At 36.8% G+C, this 17976-nt stretch overlaps 1 protein-coding gene across 7 annotated transcripts in view; it reads left to right on the top strand.

Annotated features, from left to right (window-relative positions):
- The window catches only part of PEX5L (peroxisomal biogenesis factor 5 like), a 261179-nt gene that overhangs the window by 185214 nt on the left and 57989 nt on the right, over window positions 1–17976 (top strand). For all 7 annotated transcript variants that reach the window (XM_051983221.1, XM_051983218.1, XM_051983216.1 and 4 more), the window contains one exon: window positions 578–674. In XM_051983221.1, the coding sequence (XP_051839181.1) occupies window positions 578–674 (97 nt within the window). The remainder of the gene's footprint in view (window positions 1–577; window positions 675–17976) is intronic.

Raw genomic sequence — 17976 nt, 5'->3', positions numbered from 1 at the left:
GAATTTTTCTTTTTAAATTAAATTCTACACTGGTCATCTTCATTTATATTAAATTATAAATTGGGACTATTTAGTGGGTGAACATGATGATGTGTTGTTAAGGATTGAATATCAGCAACATTTTTCAAGCTTTTCAAAGCACAAAATGTTCTTGTCTTCAGTTACGCCTATGCATCTCCACTCAGAATGACATTTCAGTGTTATACAGGGATAAAAAAATAACACTTGTGACATTGGGTGAGAAGTGTCCTAAGAAAAGCAATATTTGTTTAATAAGCCAGCATGGCTTCTGTATGGATACCGTCAAGGCTGTTGTTTATTTTTTGTACATGATTGGACAGGACTCTGGATCGATCTAAGAGAGTGATTCTTTGCTTTGCAGTCACTTAAATACTAACCAGAGCCAAGTGGACAAGATGGATAGCTATCTTCTTCATCAAAACACTATTGAGAGCTCTATTAACCAACAAATAGCATTTAAGCCCAAATTAACTAGGATTCTTGGTTGGTCATCTGTAGGAGAACTGTATTTTATGTTTCTCAAACTACATAAATTGATTAAACTCTTCCTTTGTAGGTCTTCAGAGAGTAGATCTCAGCCAGAATTGACTAGCGGGAAAAGTGCCCTCAATTCTGAGTCAGCTCCAGATTTAGACTTAGTGCCTCCAGCACAGGTAATAAAACCAATTTTCCATCTCTTCCAACTGCGATCCTTGTTCAACTTTTTAAAATGTGTCCTTTTTAAATAGGGAGTAATTGTTGAGGAAATATATCTGGATTATATTGAGAGGGTTTGAAATGTGTCCTGTACATTGTATTCCATTGCATTCTCAGTCTTCTCATCCTCTGTGCCTTAAATAACTGACTTTATATTTGGCTGAACAATGTGCTAATGAAATTCACTGTGTACCTCACACTTTTTTCCCCTTGTTCCACCATTTACTGTTCCGTGATTTTGTGATATAGAATCTGTTCTACTCTAACATTCCCACTATTTATGTAACAAAACACAAGAAAGAGGAAATTGCATTTGGCGTGTTCATTCACATTTTGACTCTGGCACAAGGTACTATAAGTCAGTGTGCTCATTAGCTGGCAGGCAAGAGTGGAAAGAAAGTAGAAAAGTTGCTTCAGCATTTCAGTGGTGATTGGACTATCACTACATGTTTGAAACTAAAGGTGTTCTGAAAACAGATGATGCAGCTGAACTGGTCACTTCACTTTGCTATTCAGGTTTGAACGTAAGCTCCCTGAAGGCAGTCACTATTAGGTTACATAATGGATACAAGTCTAGAACTAAAGGCAAAAGGGCCTGAATTCAAATGCTGTTGCAGACAAATTAACTATGAGACCCTGGGTAAGTCACTTAAACCTCAGTTTCCTCAACTATAAAATAAGGATGATAATATCACCTATACCTAGAAATGTTGTGAGGATCAAATGAAACCTTGGTAAAATGCTTTAGCACAATGCTTATCACATATAATCACATAAAATGCTTCCCCCCCCTTCTTTCTTTCCTTCCTTTATCCTTTTCTTCTGTCTTGAATTCTTTTATATTTGAATTTTCATTTGAATCAAATCATTGTTCCATAGATCTATAACAAGCAATATTGGAGATACAAAAGTATAGAACATGTCTCTCCTTTATAAACACAGATAATCGATTTATCGAACTCTTAAGAGATATATATGATATATATGTGTGTGTGTCTCCTCTACATGAAGCATACATATTTAATTCTCATAAAATATATGATACATATCGCATATAATGTATACAATATTGTTGTTGCTCAATAATTTTCAGTCAAGTCTGAAAACCATGATCCTATTTGAGGTTTTCTTGGCAAAGATACCTTAGGGACATGCCATTTCCTTCTCTAGTTCATTTTATAGATGTGGGAAGTGAAGTGAACAGGATTAACAACTTGCCCAGGATCACATAGCTAGTAAATGTTTGAAGCCAGATTTGTACTCAGGAAGATGAGTCTCCCTCTCTAGGCCCAGTATTCTATCTACTGTGCTACCTAGTATCACTATTTAGGAGATACATATAATATAGAGAGTTAAATAATTAAATATGACTATGTTATTTTTTTAAAATAACAAATAATGATGTTTCCCATTCTACTTTTTCCTCTCTGAGTAAATTTCACAAATTCCATTGATGGCTTGTTTTATGGATTTTCTCAAGGGAGAATCATCATTTATTCCCCTCGTGCATTTGGATGAACACAGAGTCATATGTAGTCTAAATGCAATTTATATTATATATATTATTATATAATAAATATATACTTCCTTTGATAGAATGGTATTTATGTCTATTCATTTATACTATTTTCTCAAATGATGATAGATGATTGATACCCCAGTGCACGAAATATAGAAGGGATAGTGTTTCTCCCACCCCACACCACCCTACAGAATTCTATTGATACTCTAGAGCCCATTTCAAATGCCTCTTCCTCCAGGAAGTCTTTGAAATTATCTAGTTCCTGTAGTTTGAGAATGTCTTGGGCATGTGATTTCCTTGGTGGATAGAACTTCCAGATCAATCCCCCTCAGCTACTTTAGACTTAGAAAGTTGTTTCAGTCACTGAGAGCTTGAGTGAATTGGAGCCACCATATATCAAAGATGAGACTTGAACCCAAGTATTCTTGACCCCAAGGCCAACTCTCTATCCATTACAACACACTGCCTCTAAGATATTAGAAAGTGTCTTGAATTGTGATCAAGCCAGTTGGATTTCAAGAGTTTATTGTAGCTCAATAGTTTGGGATTCATAATGTCTTTTGCCATAATGTTTCTTTAATGATAATGCTTAAGTGTGATGACCACGTATTTAAAATCAGCCGGAGTCAGGAATTCAGGTTAAGGGAAAAATCTTCAATCTTTATTGAAGTGAAGAGGTGAAAAAGGATTGTGATAGCAATATGGGCAGCTGCCACAGGAAGCCAGCTAGCAGAGGGGGATTGGAGATGAAGGGCCACCGCGATAGCAATGTGTGCAACTGTGAAAAGACGCCAGCCAGCAGTCTCTCCTTCCACTTCCCTTTCCACTCCCTTGTCTCCACCCACCAAAAATGTCATTTCCTATACAACACATCAGGACTTGCACAAAGAGTGGGCAGGGGCCATTCTTTCTCCAAGCATATATATTAATAGAGTATGGTCCAATTACTATTTAGCCTCACATGCTTGGGACCTCAGTGCATCAACTCAAGCCTCAGCCCATTACACTTAAGAAAAAATAACTTAATTAGAGGAAAACACAGATATAGATGGAAAGTTTTATGGAGATTCCAAAAGGGACTAAGGGTCTGTCAAGGGTTTTAAACTTTGAAAGAACTGGTTTTTGTCTCATTTCACTCAAAAACTTATTGCTTTCCTTATTTTTGATTTTTTTTTAAAGAAATAACTTACTGCCCTCTACTTTATGTGAATCAGCCACAATTTGAGTTCCTTTTTGGGGCTTACAAATGAAATGGAGAGGATTGAATATTTTCCTGGTCTAATGTTAAAGAAGGAAGGGGGTTAAATGAAATATGCTTCTCCAAGAGAGACCAGTTGAGAAGTAGGAGCCAAAGATGAGAGTCACTACCTGTGCCCTGTGAAAGATCAAGTAAAACCCCAGCATGACATGGGACACCTGATGGTCACAAGGTGTGCCCTTCCCCATCTATGGATCTGGCTTTCAACAGACTAAGAAACAGAAAGCCATTTCCACATCTCCTAGAATGTGCTTGATGCAAGTCATTGAAATGAAATGCTTAGGTAGGAAAGATTTCAAGTTCAATCTTCACGAAGCCTTATATTAAGCACCTGCTGCGGACCCAGCCCTCTAGTTGAAGCTAGAGATACAAAGACAAAAAAGAAATGACTCCTACCTTCAAGGAGGTTACATTCTAACAGGGAAGCTGATGTGAACATAGTTGGAAAACATATACAAAGTAACTTTGGGGCAAAGAGTGGGGCAGTGGCAACAAAATCACCTTGGCTATGGGATAAAAAAAAATTCCCTGCACAAGGTAATGATTAAGCTAAAAAGAAGCCCACTGTTCCAAGAGACAGAAGTCAGGATGGAGAACATTGCATGGTTAAGAAATAGCAAGTGCATAAAAAATTATTTGTATGTGATTTTTATGGTATAGAATATTTATTCTGAGGGAGATTCCTAAAATTTCATTGCCATTATCCCAAAATATGTTATTTCTTAGTTTTTCTTTCTTTTTTTGCTGAGGCAATTGGGATTAATAATCTGAGATAGGGTCCACACAGCTAGGAAGTGTTAAGTGTCTGAGGTCACATTTCAAGTCAGGTCCTCCTGACTTCAGGATTGATGTTCTACCCATTGTACCAATTAGCTGCCCCTATTTCTTAGTTTTTCTCTCCTAATCTGATGCTTTTCTTCTACACCTTCTTTCACTGATTCAGAACCCTTTTACAGGGACTATATAATAATGAAAGTGTTATTTTTTTTATTCAGACCTGGGATTTCATCTGAGTACAAAGCTTCCAGGAAAAAAAAATCCTCCCTTAAATAAGCAATTCTTCTGAAATATAGAATCTTAGAACATTGCCTAGAGATCTTAAGGTTAAGTGATTTGCCCAGAGTGACACAGTCAGTCTATAAGAGGCAGGATTTGATTTTTGTTATTGTTTGTCTTTTGTTCTTGAGAAGATCTGTAACTTCAGGGAGGTGATACTATGACATGAAAGTGAGTTGAATTTAAGTGAAGGTGAGCTGTCCAAAGTTACCAGCCTCACTTTCTCCTCCAGAGCCATCTGGGTCCAGTGAGATATACTTCAAGATGACTGGAGATGACTGGGAGACCTTGGTCTTTTTAAGTTAATCTATATCTCAAAATCCCCATACTATAAGTGCAGAACCTAAAATAGCATTATTCGCTAATAAATTGGGCTTGGATTGGAGCTCCATTACAGACAAGCTTGTCACCCATGATCTCTCAGTGTATTGAGCCACAAAAACTTAAAACCATCATTGTTATAGATGTCACCATCCTAAACATTTGTCACTTCCAAACTGTGTGAAACAAAATATAGACACTTAGAAGAAATCAAAACTGCGTGAGAAAAGGAAAAAGAACAAATCATGGCTATAGTGCTGCTGCAAAGAATTGGACTTCCTTTGGCTCAATTTAGTCACACAACTTGAGAGGTAGATTATTATCCTCATTTTTCAGATGAGGAAATGGAGGCTAAGAATTTTAAGTGATTTTTCCCAAAATCACACAGCTAGTAAACATTGACGATAATATTTTGAAGCCCAGACTTTCTGGCTCCAGGTCCATCACTCTATTTATCCTCTCCTTGTAGTTTTCAATTCACTCAAAGAGTAAGTCAGTCATAAAACTAAGCTCTGAATCCAGATCCTCTAACTCCAGATCATAGATAGATGCATATTGCTGCATCGTTAAAGTGTTACAATTATTATTATATACTTGTCACTTTAGAGCTGGAAGGTCATCAAGAGCTAACCCTAAAACGATCATTTCATTTTACAAATGAGAAAACCAGATGAGTAACTTACCTAAAGCTATACAGTGATAAATTTAGGGCTATAAGAGGTCTCAAAGGCCATCTACTGTAACACTTTGAGTTTGCATTTGAGGAAACTGAGGCATAGTGAAGAAAACCAGTTTGTCTGAAGCCAAAGAATTAGCAACTGGTAGAAACAGATTTGACCTTATGTCAACTGACCCCTAAGCAAGCCCTCTTTCTCCTATACCACCCTTTCTCTTCTCACTAAACCACAGAGGCCCCAGGAAATAGGGAAATGTCAAAGATGGTGCAAGTAATTAGAAATCTCTATTATGTTACCAAATAGTCAATCAACAAGCATTTACTATATACCAGGTACTGTGCTTAAACACCAGGGATACAAAGAATGGCAAAAACACAAGCCTTTCCCTCAAGGGGCTCACATTCTACCAATGCCCCCACCCCAGGCTCCCCAATAGGAAAACACTAGGAAAACCCCATTTCAAGCCCTTCCTTGGAACCGTGAATATAGATTCTTTAAGATTCCAAGGCATGTAATTTTTATGCATAATGAATGTACCATGAAAAACATCTTTTCTTCCCATGTGCTCTTTCTAAATATATCCTCCTTTGAAATGACAACTTTTCCTAAAGCCAAAACGAGATGTTTCTTCATAGGTACCTTGGAGATTTGCACTCTGCGGAAGTAGGTGTTGCCTGTTACATAAACCTGGATCCTTGGGACAATTTAATGCAGCAACAAAATGTTTGTTTGAGTAGCAGAGGAGGCTTGGTGGGAGGCAGGACATTATATGACTCCCTGTGGGGGAGGAGGATTAGCTGGGGTCATCAGTTGCCATAGAAACACAACATTCCCCTGCCTTATTAATACACCACTGATTCTCCTGCTGACTGCCTCAATACTTGCTTACCCCATCTCTAGTCTACCTAGTACAGGTATGATACAGAACACAAGATATGTGTTCCTGATGACATGGGCAGAATTCATATTTCTATAAGCTGAAACGTATACTAAAGATAATCCTTCACTGCTTAAGCGAACATAAGGCTGCTAAGTGGTGCAGTGAATAGAACACCAAGCCCAAAGACAGAAAGACTCAGTTTGTAGGTTCAAATCTGGTCTCAGACACTTCCTAGCTATATGGTCCTAGGCAAATCACTTGACTCTTAATTCCCCATCTATAAAATGAGCTGGAGAAAATCCCAAAATGGGATCTGACAAAGAGTCAAACAAAACTGAAATGACTAAAGAATGACAACAATGAAGTAATTTGCCATTCCTTGCCAAGAAAACTCCAAAATGGGGTCGTGAAGAGTCAGACATGACTAAAAAATGACTGAACAGCAAAAATAGGGAGCATATGCTCATGGAGGGAAGAGCTTATTTTATTTTTGTCTTTGTAACTGAAACACAGGGCTTGCCACCTGATAAATATTTGTCGAATGGATAAATTAATGAATTTCTGTATTGAAAGACACTTCAGAGGCCACCATTCTCCAGAAGTGGTTATCCAAGCCTTTGTTAGGAAAGCATCCACTATCCCCCAAGGCAACTCCTTCTAATCTGGCAAAGAGAAAGAGAGACAGACAGACACTACAAGAGACAGAGACATAGAGAGAGAAAGAGAGTGAGAGAGAGAGAGAGAGAGAGAAAGATACAGAGACACACAGAGAGAAAATAAAGAAAGAGATAATAGAAGAAAGATAAAGAAAGAGTAGTAAATACATAAATAAAGAAAAAGCAAAAGAGGGCAAGCTATAGAGTTAACATTCATTAAGTACTTCTTGTATGCTAGGCACTAGGGATAAAATCAAGAAATCAAGGAATTCCATTACAATTCTAATGGAAGGAGCACAACATACATATAAAGGGGAGTTGAAAGAAAGGGGAAAAACTCAAAGAAGGATAGGGAAAAGTAAAGCAACTGCTGAGGAAGTAGAGAGATGATGGATCTGGACAACATACTTTTGCAACATTAGGAGTTTTTTTTTTTTTTCAACATTCATTTTCCTATTTATCTCTTTTTTTTCTTTATATACTTACCAAATTTGCTCAAGATAAGAAAATTTGTGGTCGTCATGTAATCCATGGCTTAAGATCTCAGCTCTAAAGCCGACATAGAATATAGTAAGAACTCAGTAAAGTCCCCATTCTGGGCATAAAGTCCTCAGAAGTATCTGAAATTTCTACTCTTGTCTTACTAGAGATACTACTTCTATGCAACTTCCTTCAAGGAACAGGTTTATTTAAGACCAGAATAAAAGGAAGTTAATGTAGAAGTCTTCTTCTTCAGGATTTTTCAAAAGGAATCCTCCTAATTCAGAGTCCCATCTTCATTCCAGTTGGAAAGATATCAGAAGGTCTCAGCTTGATACACATAACTCTTCTCTTTGTCTCTCTTGGGCTTGCTCTCTCTTCTCCTTTCTTTGGAGGCTATTGTCCCTTTCCTAGATGTTCTGATGCTCTCTCAGACCATAGCATTCATAGGCTCTGGGACAGATCTCCCTCCATGGTCTCATAGAAGATTGGGTGCCACCATACTAGGTGTTTATACAAACAAAACGGTACAGGATGGCAAGTTTCTACTTTGTCTCAATGATGAGGTTTAGATTTGGGAAACCCAAATGAAATTAGGGTTACTGGTGGTCAGGGAATTAAATGAGATCTAATGGCAGGTTCAGGGAGTCAAATGGAGCTCCCCTGCAATCCCTTTGGATTCAGTATAAGGGTAGGGAGTTTTGGGAAACTCCCTTCTGGGGGTGCAAGAAGTTCCCTGTAAAGGAATTTACAGACCCGGAAACCTAGATTGAAAAAAGAGGCTTATTATGGGGATTGGAAGTAAGGTTCAAGTCTGATTAAGGAAATAGCTGAGGGTAAAGAGAAGTTGGCACTGGAAACAGTATTTCAGTGGGCAGAGGCCCTTGGCGTGCCAAGCATAGCATAGCATGGCATGTTTGAAACCTCTGCAAAGAGAGGGTGTTAGTTTAGCTCTTTTATAATAGGGGGCTTTGACCATAAGCGGAAGGGGCTCGTAGGTAGAGTCCCAAGTTGACTCCTCCCTGGGTTTCAGCTTCGAGCTAGAATTTGAATTGAATTCAATGAGTTTCAGGACTGAGCCTACCTCACTCATAACAAGGAAACTGTCCTTGGGGCAGGTCCCTCACTGAGGCAGAATTGATGGAGATTTTCTTCTTTAAGGATTTTCAGAGTTTTGGGGTCCCCTCTTCATCAGGGTTCAGGCACTAGTTCCAAAGAAGAACCACAAGGGTCCCTCAGGACAGAGAAGACAGAGACAGAAAGAGAAAAAAAGTCAGATGTGATTTGGATTAATCATAACATTTTTTAATTAAAAATTCAATATATGCTTTAAATGTGTTCAGAGTATAGCTCCTTCAATTTTCTGTACTGAAAGCCCATAAAAGAATCCTTCTGGTAGCTTATAAAAGTAAGAAGAGGTTTTAGGGATAATTTAGTCTAATGCTCATATTTTGCAGTTAGGGAAATGATAACCTAAGAAATAAAGTGACTTCTCCACAGAACCACAGAATTTATGTGATAATTATCCCCACTAAAACATGCCCAGCAAATGGTCATCTAGCCTCTGCCTAAGATCTCCAAGCTGGAGAAAGCTGCCAACTCTCAAGGCAGCCCATTCCACTGTGGACAGTGATTGTTGATGTTTACTTCTAACAAATGTAAAAGACGGTGAATGGAGAGATGTTCTGAGAGTCAGGTAGAAATGGTTTCTGGTCCCTTTTCTGATATATAGAGATAGATAGAAATGAATAGATGAATGGATGGATGGGAAGAAAGAAAGAAAGAAAGAAAGAAAGAAAGAAAGAAAGAAAGAAAGAAAGAAAGAAAAAAAGAAAGAAAGAAAAAAAGAAAGAAAGAAAGAAAGAAAGAAAAAAAGAAAGAAAGAAAAGAAAGAAAGAAAGAAAGAAAGAAAGAAAGAAAGAAAGTTGTGTTGACTCTGAGCAAGTCAGTTACTTGCTGAAATCACCAGGCAACATTCTAAGGTGATAAGTTGCATCAGAAGAGAGAGTTTCCTCATTAGAGATTCCAATGAAATCACAGTTTCAGCCTAATCCTTATATTTAGTCAGAAAAATTTAGAGAGGTAGTGTGTTATAAGAGAAAGATCAAGAGTGTTAAAATGTTTAACAACAGGAACTCCAAAAGGCATGGTATAGTTGAGTTTATTTTGTGCTGTTGACATTTTCACCATCACTTTCTTAAGTCTAGACAATTAGCAAAACAATATATCAAACTGTGATTTGTAGCACTTGCCCATTTCTAAGGTATAAATGCGAACACTGAAAATCTAACAATTGGTTCTCCGCAGCCAGTTTAAGCTGCCTCCACCACACTCCTGGAAAAAAATCTTCAGCTTTAAATCAAAAACATGATTATATGTCAATTATGTGTCCATGGGCAAGTCACTTAATGTCTTTGACTCAGTTTATTCATTTTAAAATTGGGGGGCAGGAAGTGAATAACACTTGAAGAATTGTGAGGAAAGCATTTTGTAAGTCTTAAAATATTGTATAAGTAGGAGTTGTATTTATTGAGAGTGAGGAACCTTGAAAATAATGTAGAACATTATCTATCATTCAGTTGTTTCAGTGATGTCCAACTCTTCATGACCCCATTTTGGGTTTTCTCAGCAAAGATACTGGAATGGTTTGCCCTTTCCTTCTCTAGTTCACTTTACAGATGAAGAAACTAGGGCAAACAGAATTCAGTGATTTGCCTAGGCTCATACAGTTAATGACTGTCTGAGGCTGGATCTGAACTCAAAAAATGAGTCTTCCTGATTCCAATGCCAGTGCTCTAACCCAGTATCCTGTGGAACATTATACCAGCTATATAAATCAGTCATCTCTCCGAGATAGATGGCAAAAAAAAAAAAAATCCAGCAAACAGTTTATGGGATTTATATGTAGAAATAAAGAGGAAATGGAAATTAAAGATATCTTTGAGTGAACACCAAATCCATGGTCAGTTATTTCAATTTTCATATTGGGGTAAAAGTATCAGTTATCAGACACACTTACATCCATAGGAGTCTGATTCCCACTTAAATACATAAGAACAAACCTCTTCTTTGGTCCTTCATTTTTTGCAATTGAGATCCCAGCTACTGATTTCACTCCCTTTTCTTCAGCAGTTCTATATTTTAATATAATCATATTTCCATCAGGTTAGCAGTAATCAAGATTCAGAACAAATTAAGCAATTAAGAAATAAATGCAGTCTTCATTTTCTCCCTCAAATAAATGAGTAGGAGAATATGTTCATCCTTTTAACAATATTCCTTTTTAACCCCAGAAACTTTAGGATTTCTTAACCTCAGAAGTTTTTTTTCTATAGGTAAACTATGGTTGCTAATTATTAGGCTGGTCCTCTCATTTTTGTTTTGAGGATCATTAGGATTGCCAACATTGGTATCAGAAGAAAAGCTTTCATCCATATAGTCAGTGGAGCCATGAATTAGTACAACCATTTTGGAAAGCAACTTCATTTGTGCAAATAAAGTGATGGATGAAAAAGGTTTTAATCTTATTTGACCCATAGAGTGCCATGCATATACCCCAAGGAGGTTATCGATAAAAATAAAGTTCCCACATATACAAAATATTTATAGCAACACATTATATATTAGTAAATAACTGGAAGCAAAGCAGATAGTCACCACTTGGGGAACAGCTAAGCAAATTGTAGTACACAAATATAAAGGAATATTACTGTGCTATAAGAAACAATGAATATGACAAATACAAAGAAGGAAAAATCTACATGAAAGGATGCAGAGTGGAGTTAGCAGAGCCAAGAGCCCACACAATGTCTACAACATTGTTAATAAAGCAACAGCTACAAAACAATCAAAAGTGAATGTTTCAACATGACAAAACTTGGACTTTCCAAAAGACATATGATAAGACTCTTCCCTCCACTCCTTTTTTTAAAGTATCTTTTTGCTGGATCTTCATCCATGTCATGACTACTAACTGTGTTTTTCCTCCAGGCTCTATCCAGGACCCTCTTTTCTTTTCTTTCTATATTCTATCCTTTAGTTAACCTTATCATCTTTTATGGGTTCAGTGATCATCTCTATACAAATGATTTTCAGATTTATTTATATTTTATATGGCCTTAGCATCAGTCCACATCACCAACTGCCTATCCAACATTTTGAACTAGATATCCTGGAAGCATCTCAGCCTCGACTTGTCCAAAACAAAACCCATTATATTCCCTCTCCGCCTTTAATGCTCTCCTCTTCTGAACTTATTATTGTTCAAAGTACTATTCTTCCAGTCATTTAGTTTCAAAATAAGTCATCCCTGACTTCTCTCTCTCTCTCTTGCTTACCCCATAGATCCATCAGTTGACAAATCTCATCCCTTCTTCCCCTACAAAGCCTCTCATACATTCTCTTTTCTCCACTCATGCAGTTGCCACACTACTTTAGCCTGTTTTCATCTCTTACCTATTTTATTGCAATCATTTTCTAAATTTCCTCCCTTGAAACAGGTAGGTGAAACAGGTTCAAATCGAGCCTCAGACACTTACTAGCTGTTTGATGCTGGGCAAGTCATTTCTTTTGTTTCAGTTTCCTCATCTGTAAAATGGAGCTGATGATAACAGCTTTTTTTTCCAGACTTGTGAGGATAGAAATTGTTAAATACTTACCACAGTGCATGAACATAGTAGATGCTACATATTCTTACCCCAATCCATAACCTATTTAACAAGCCAAGGATGGGCCTGCCTATCTCACCCCCTTAATCAATAAATCCCAAAGGCTCCCTATTGTCTATAGGAAAAAATATAAAATTCATTGACATTTAAAACTTCACAGTCTGGCCCCTTCTTTCCTTTTCAATCTTCTGACATTCTATTCTTCTTCACACACACGCCGATCCAGCCATACTAGCCAGCTTACAATTTTCTTACACACGACACCTCATTCATCTCTTGTTTCTATTTGTTTGTTCTGGCCTTCTCCAAGTCTGGAAGCTCTCTCTTCATCTCCAATCCTTGACTCTTAGTGTCACTATCTTTCTTCACACTAAGTTCAAACACAATTTCTTATAGAAGGCCTTTCCTGTTTCCCAGTGCCCCTTCCCAGTTGCTAGTATTATCCCTTCCAAGGTTACCTTTCATTTACCCTGTATTTATCTTATAAGTAGCTTATATTAACATCCATGTTTCTCTCCCATTATAACATAAGCTCATTTGGGCAGGTCCTGTTTCATTTCATTCTGTTTTTTGCAACTTGCTTTTGCTTTTTAAAATTATCTTATTTTCAATTCATGGAACAAAATCATTATTTCCATAATATATTACAATTTAAAAAAAAAACATGATGGCTCATGAAATTGTAAATCTACTGTGTACAACTTGCCAATACCTCCAAATATATAACAGTTATAATATAAATTTATTTTTTCTTCTCCCCAGCCCTAGAGATGGTTATCATTAGATACAAACAAATATGTATGTAAAATTATTCTATCCATACTTCTGTTTGTCAGTTCTTTTTCTAGGTACAGATAGTGGCTTTCTTTATATGTTCTTTATTTTTAATTTGTGTGTTTATAATAATAAAAATAACTTACTTGCTCAAAGTTGTTGTTAAAACAATATTGCTTTTGCCATATGCAATGTTCTCTTGTTTCTTTTATTCAATTCACACTTCATTATTTTCTAACAGTCTTTCCATGCCTTTCTAAGATAATTGAGTTCATCTTTTCTTATAGTACAGTAATGCTTGGCACAGTACTTGGCTCATGGTAAGCATTTAATAAATGCTTGCTGATTGACTAAATGCTAAGCCTAGTTGTTTCTGTCTGCTAGAGGAGTGTGGACATTGTAAATACCCTTGAAGTTTTATTATATTGGTGCAATACCCTATCATAATTATAGCTCTGCAAAGAGCCTATCATTTAGAGAGGGGAGCACCTGAAGCTTATGAAATATATACATTAAAAACCATTCTGAAGGTGAAGCAGGTTTAAGGGCTCTCGGAAACATCATCAAGACATATCAAAGAATAGAAGTTTGCAAAACTATAGAAAAGATCAGAGTCTGTTCTATTGCCTGAAAACAAAATGTGAAAAAGAAGACAGTAGCTAATATTGATCACTGTGTGTATTTTCTTTCTTTCCAAGCTTTATGAAAATAATTATGAAGTATTGAGGGGATTCTTGATAAAAATCTAAGACAGGGACAGACAAGCATCACCATGTGATTTTACACAACAGAACACATCTTGATTGTCACACAATTGAGTATGCAAAAGTCACTGGTTATTTTTTGGTGATTCTCAAAAATCATTTTTCTCTATGGAATGAGAGCTAGCCTTGAAGTCTCTTTTGTGAATTTAATAGAATCGCACAAGAGTCCATGATGGATGAAACCATAGACATCATTTTGTTCAATCATTCTGGAAAAGAATATCTAGACAGGCTTAAAATAGGAACCATGCTCTCCACTAATGTTCTCCAGTGTCAAGGATGTCCTCTGCAAAGTTCAAGAGGGATTCCCTAAAACTGATCATGTTGATTTCTTTTGGCAGATGGCCTTCCACTTTTTTCATCAAACCCCTCAGTTTTTCAAGGGCTGATTCTGATCTATGTTCTTTCGATCTGCTCCACATTATCCTCAAAAGAGATTGACCTATGATACCCCACAGGAAGTGAAGGTGAATGCATGTTGCCCAGATTATGACATCCAGCTGGATAGGTGACTGTGAAATACGTCTCTTTGTGCTTATATCTTCGCAAGCACTTTTGTTGGATGATGAGATGGATCCAAAGATGATAGGAAGATGAAATGAAACCAGATCAAATTTGGGAGATTGTTTAGTCCTTTCAATGATTCTCAAGTGCTCCCAGCCACAAATGTCTATCTTAGGGTCGATATTTTCCCAGGGACACTTCATGCTTGTAAAACATGGCAGGACTCATCAAAAGGGAAAGTTTTCTTGATTTTCTTTGATTTAGGATACAAATCCTTTCTGTCTTCTCTATTTGGTATTAGAAATTGTTCTGTTTTCTATTCCATTCACTTGATGCTTGCAAGGGAACTGAATACCCTCAGAGGAGAGCTAGACATAAGGCAAAACTGGATGTTCCCAGGACATGAGTACTGGCTAGGGACAACAGAAAGCATGTTAATAATGGAGAAGCCAATGGAGAAGAGATTAAGGCAGATTGGAGCAGAGGAGAGAGTGCTGGTCTTGCAATCAGGAAAATGGGGATTTAATTCCCACATCAATCTTGGATCCATAGCCAGGTCACTTATCTCCTCTATCTCAGTTTTCTCATCTCTTAAACAAAGAGGTTGGATACAATGACCTCTAAGGTCCCTTCCAGATTCAATTCTATCATCCAGTAACCCTAAAAACCTAGGCTGTTTGTTCTCAATCAACTCTCAGGTAATAAAATTAGTAGCAGTAAAAATAACAAACATAATCATAACTAACATTTATATAGAATTCTAAAATTTATAAATTCCTCTGCATACATTCAAAGAATGAAAGTGAATCTAATTTCATCAATGTTAGCATTATTCTAGAAACGATACAAATAAATGTAAAATTTCTTTTTCTCCTTAAAACAAAATTGAATTTTAAAAATAGAACTAAAGAGCACATAATTCATTCCTAAACTCTAAATTGTCCTTCACTTTCAAATTCTATCTTTAATGCCACAGAATATCAGAGTTTGAAAGAACCTTCTCCTAGTGCTGATTATTCAATGTTGTTAACATCCAGGAGGAGGGAGGGGAATTCTGCCCTTATTCCTTTGGAGAATTTAATACCCTCACATTCAATTAGCATAATCCAATCAAGAAAATTCTGTTTGCCTTTTACCAAGGAGTATCTATCAGTAGGCTGACTTTAAAGTCCCAAGTTAAAAGACAAAGTAGGATTTTAAAATGCTGCATCCGACCTTGGAGGACCTAAGTTCATGTCCCTGCTCTGTTCTATATTGTCTTTGTGACCTTGAGCAAGATGCTGCTTCCACTTTGAGCCTCAATTTCATTATCTGCAAAATGAGAAGCTAAATGATCTCTACAGTCCTTTTCAGCTCTTTGTTCTATGAAAAGAATTTTGATATATGGTCTGTGCATACACATATACACATGCAAACTCATATATAAATATGTACGTATTATAACATGTATATACAACATCCACACATATGTATGTGTATATTTTCATTTATCTGTTTGTTTGCATATATTCCATCATGTTGGCTGCTACAATTGTCAGATGTCAGGACCAAAACTTGCAATTATAACAGTTGTTGTCGTTTTTCCTGCAACATATCAAGATATGCAAGTCAAGGCATAGTCTAAATTGAAATTTCTATACTAAGCAATAATAATCCAAACATCCCATTACCTCTGTGGCTGTTTCCAGTTTCCCAGACACTTTTTGCCTCTGCTGTAATTAAGCTTTTTTTAAGGATCATATTGATTAAGAGTAGAATAGATTTCTTTTCCCCATGTGTTCTATTCCCCATTTCCTTCTCGCTCCTGAACCAGCATTTCTGTCTGCACTCATGCTGCTGACTTGCTGAAAGGTTTCTGAAACCTTTCTTTGAGTGCTGAGGCTGGCTTGAAATTGCCTTTATTTGCATTCAGTATTCAGCTACCCATTGAATATTATTTGCTGTATTTTGACTAAAAGAAAAATTCATAAGATCATAGTTTTGGACTTAAAAGGGGCCTTAAAGGCCATCTAGCCCCACCTCCTAATTCTTCAGATGAGGAAACTGAGGCTGACAGAAGCAGTAAAGTGAGTTGGCCCAGAATTACATACCTAATAAGTACCTGAAGCAAGATTTGAATCCAGATCTTCTAGATTTCAAATCTAACATTTTAATTATCATACTGGGATTCCTTTTAAAAAATAGAAAATGTTAGCTAACTACTTCCTATCTGCACAGATTCACAAAACTCCCCTACAGAACTGAAGTTCATAAACTCATTCAAACCATATATTTTCCCTCTGTAACCTTGAAGGCAGTGGCTATTTTTGCTTTTTGCTTCCCTTTCCTTTGCTGGAGATTATAACTGACAAAAGACCTATCCTCTAATATCAATTGATCAATCCAATTAAATCAATCAATTAAATACCAGTTACAGCCCTCGGGCCAGCTGCAGCACCTGAGGTGTTTATCCCCCTCATCCAGGGTTATACAGTTTATTTAAAGGCCCACAAAACAAAGTTTTTGTTTTTACTATGGTCTGGCTGTCCAACAGTCTGAGGGACAGTGAACTGGCCCCCTATTTAAAAAGTTTGAGGACCCCTGCAGTTTAGGGGAAAGAACACTTATGTAAGTAAATATGTTCAAGGTCAGTATTTGGAGAGAAAATAATGGCAACAGGAAGAGTGAGATCAAAGTATATCTAAGGACTTTTTACTTCTCAAACACAAAGTATGCTTCAAATAAGAATTGTGCGATCAGAATAAGATTTTAGTCTCATTTATAGTTTCAAGTCAAAAGCAAAACATAAATTGCAATCCCAGCATCTAAGAGACCTCTTCTTCTTGCTAAACAGTGACCTTTCTGTCCTGCAATCTATAATCCAGACTGGTCTTGAAACATTGATGACTTAGGAGCCAGACATGGTAATGGGGCCTTGTTAGGTCCATGTCTGATGAAAAGCTGATCATCTTTCATCTGTGAAAAGACACATTAGGCCAGAAAAGTTAGTACATAACATGGTCGTTTATTGTACTAAGATTGCCTTTATAAAATGTTCCAGGACAGCTTATCAGGACTACTGCCTACTTCAGAGGGACCAATTACCTGGGAGAGAGACCCACATGACACATCATTTTTGTTCAATTATTTTCAGTTGTTTTTATCATATCTGACATTTTGTGATCCCAATTGGAGTTTTTTGGCAAAAATACTGAAGTGGTTTACCATTGCCTTCTCTAGATGAGGAAACTGAGGCAAACAGAACTAAAAAGACTTGTCCAGGATCACACAGCTAATCTTATTCAATGTTCCTGAGGTATCACCTCATCCTAATAATCCCAGAGTTTATCAAACATTTCCCAATGCTGGAATTCTCTGAGTACTTTTATATCCCCTCTAATATATTTTTTATTCTTTCTTTTCTCATCTATCTTCTCAAACTAGAATCTCATTTTTTTACCTCCTCGCAAATTTATGTAGACTTCATATATGCCATTGTATATCTACATGGATATACAAGGATTCTTGTATTTATTTTTCCAAAGCCCCTAAAAAGTACATCTGTTGCAGAACATAGTGAGTGGCCGGGTTCCAGAGTACTGAAAACATACTGAAACGATACCCTTGGCACTGATTCCCTTTAAGTTTCCAAATGCAATTCCAATTTGGATTATGTTCTCTAAACCATACGAGGGTATAGCCCTGAGCAGTTTAGGGAACA

Source organism: Antechinus flavipes, chromosome 3 (genome assembly GCF_016432865.1).
Source record: "Antechinus flavipes isolate AdamAnt ecotype Samford, QLD, Australia chromosome 3, AdamAnt_v2, whole genome shotgun sequence".
NCBI classification, from domain to species: Eukaryota; Metazoa; Chordata; class Mammalia; order Dasyuromorphia; family Dasyuridae; genus Antechinus; species Antechinus flavipes.
This window is presented reverse-complemented; position numbering and strand designations above follow the sequence as displayed.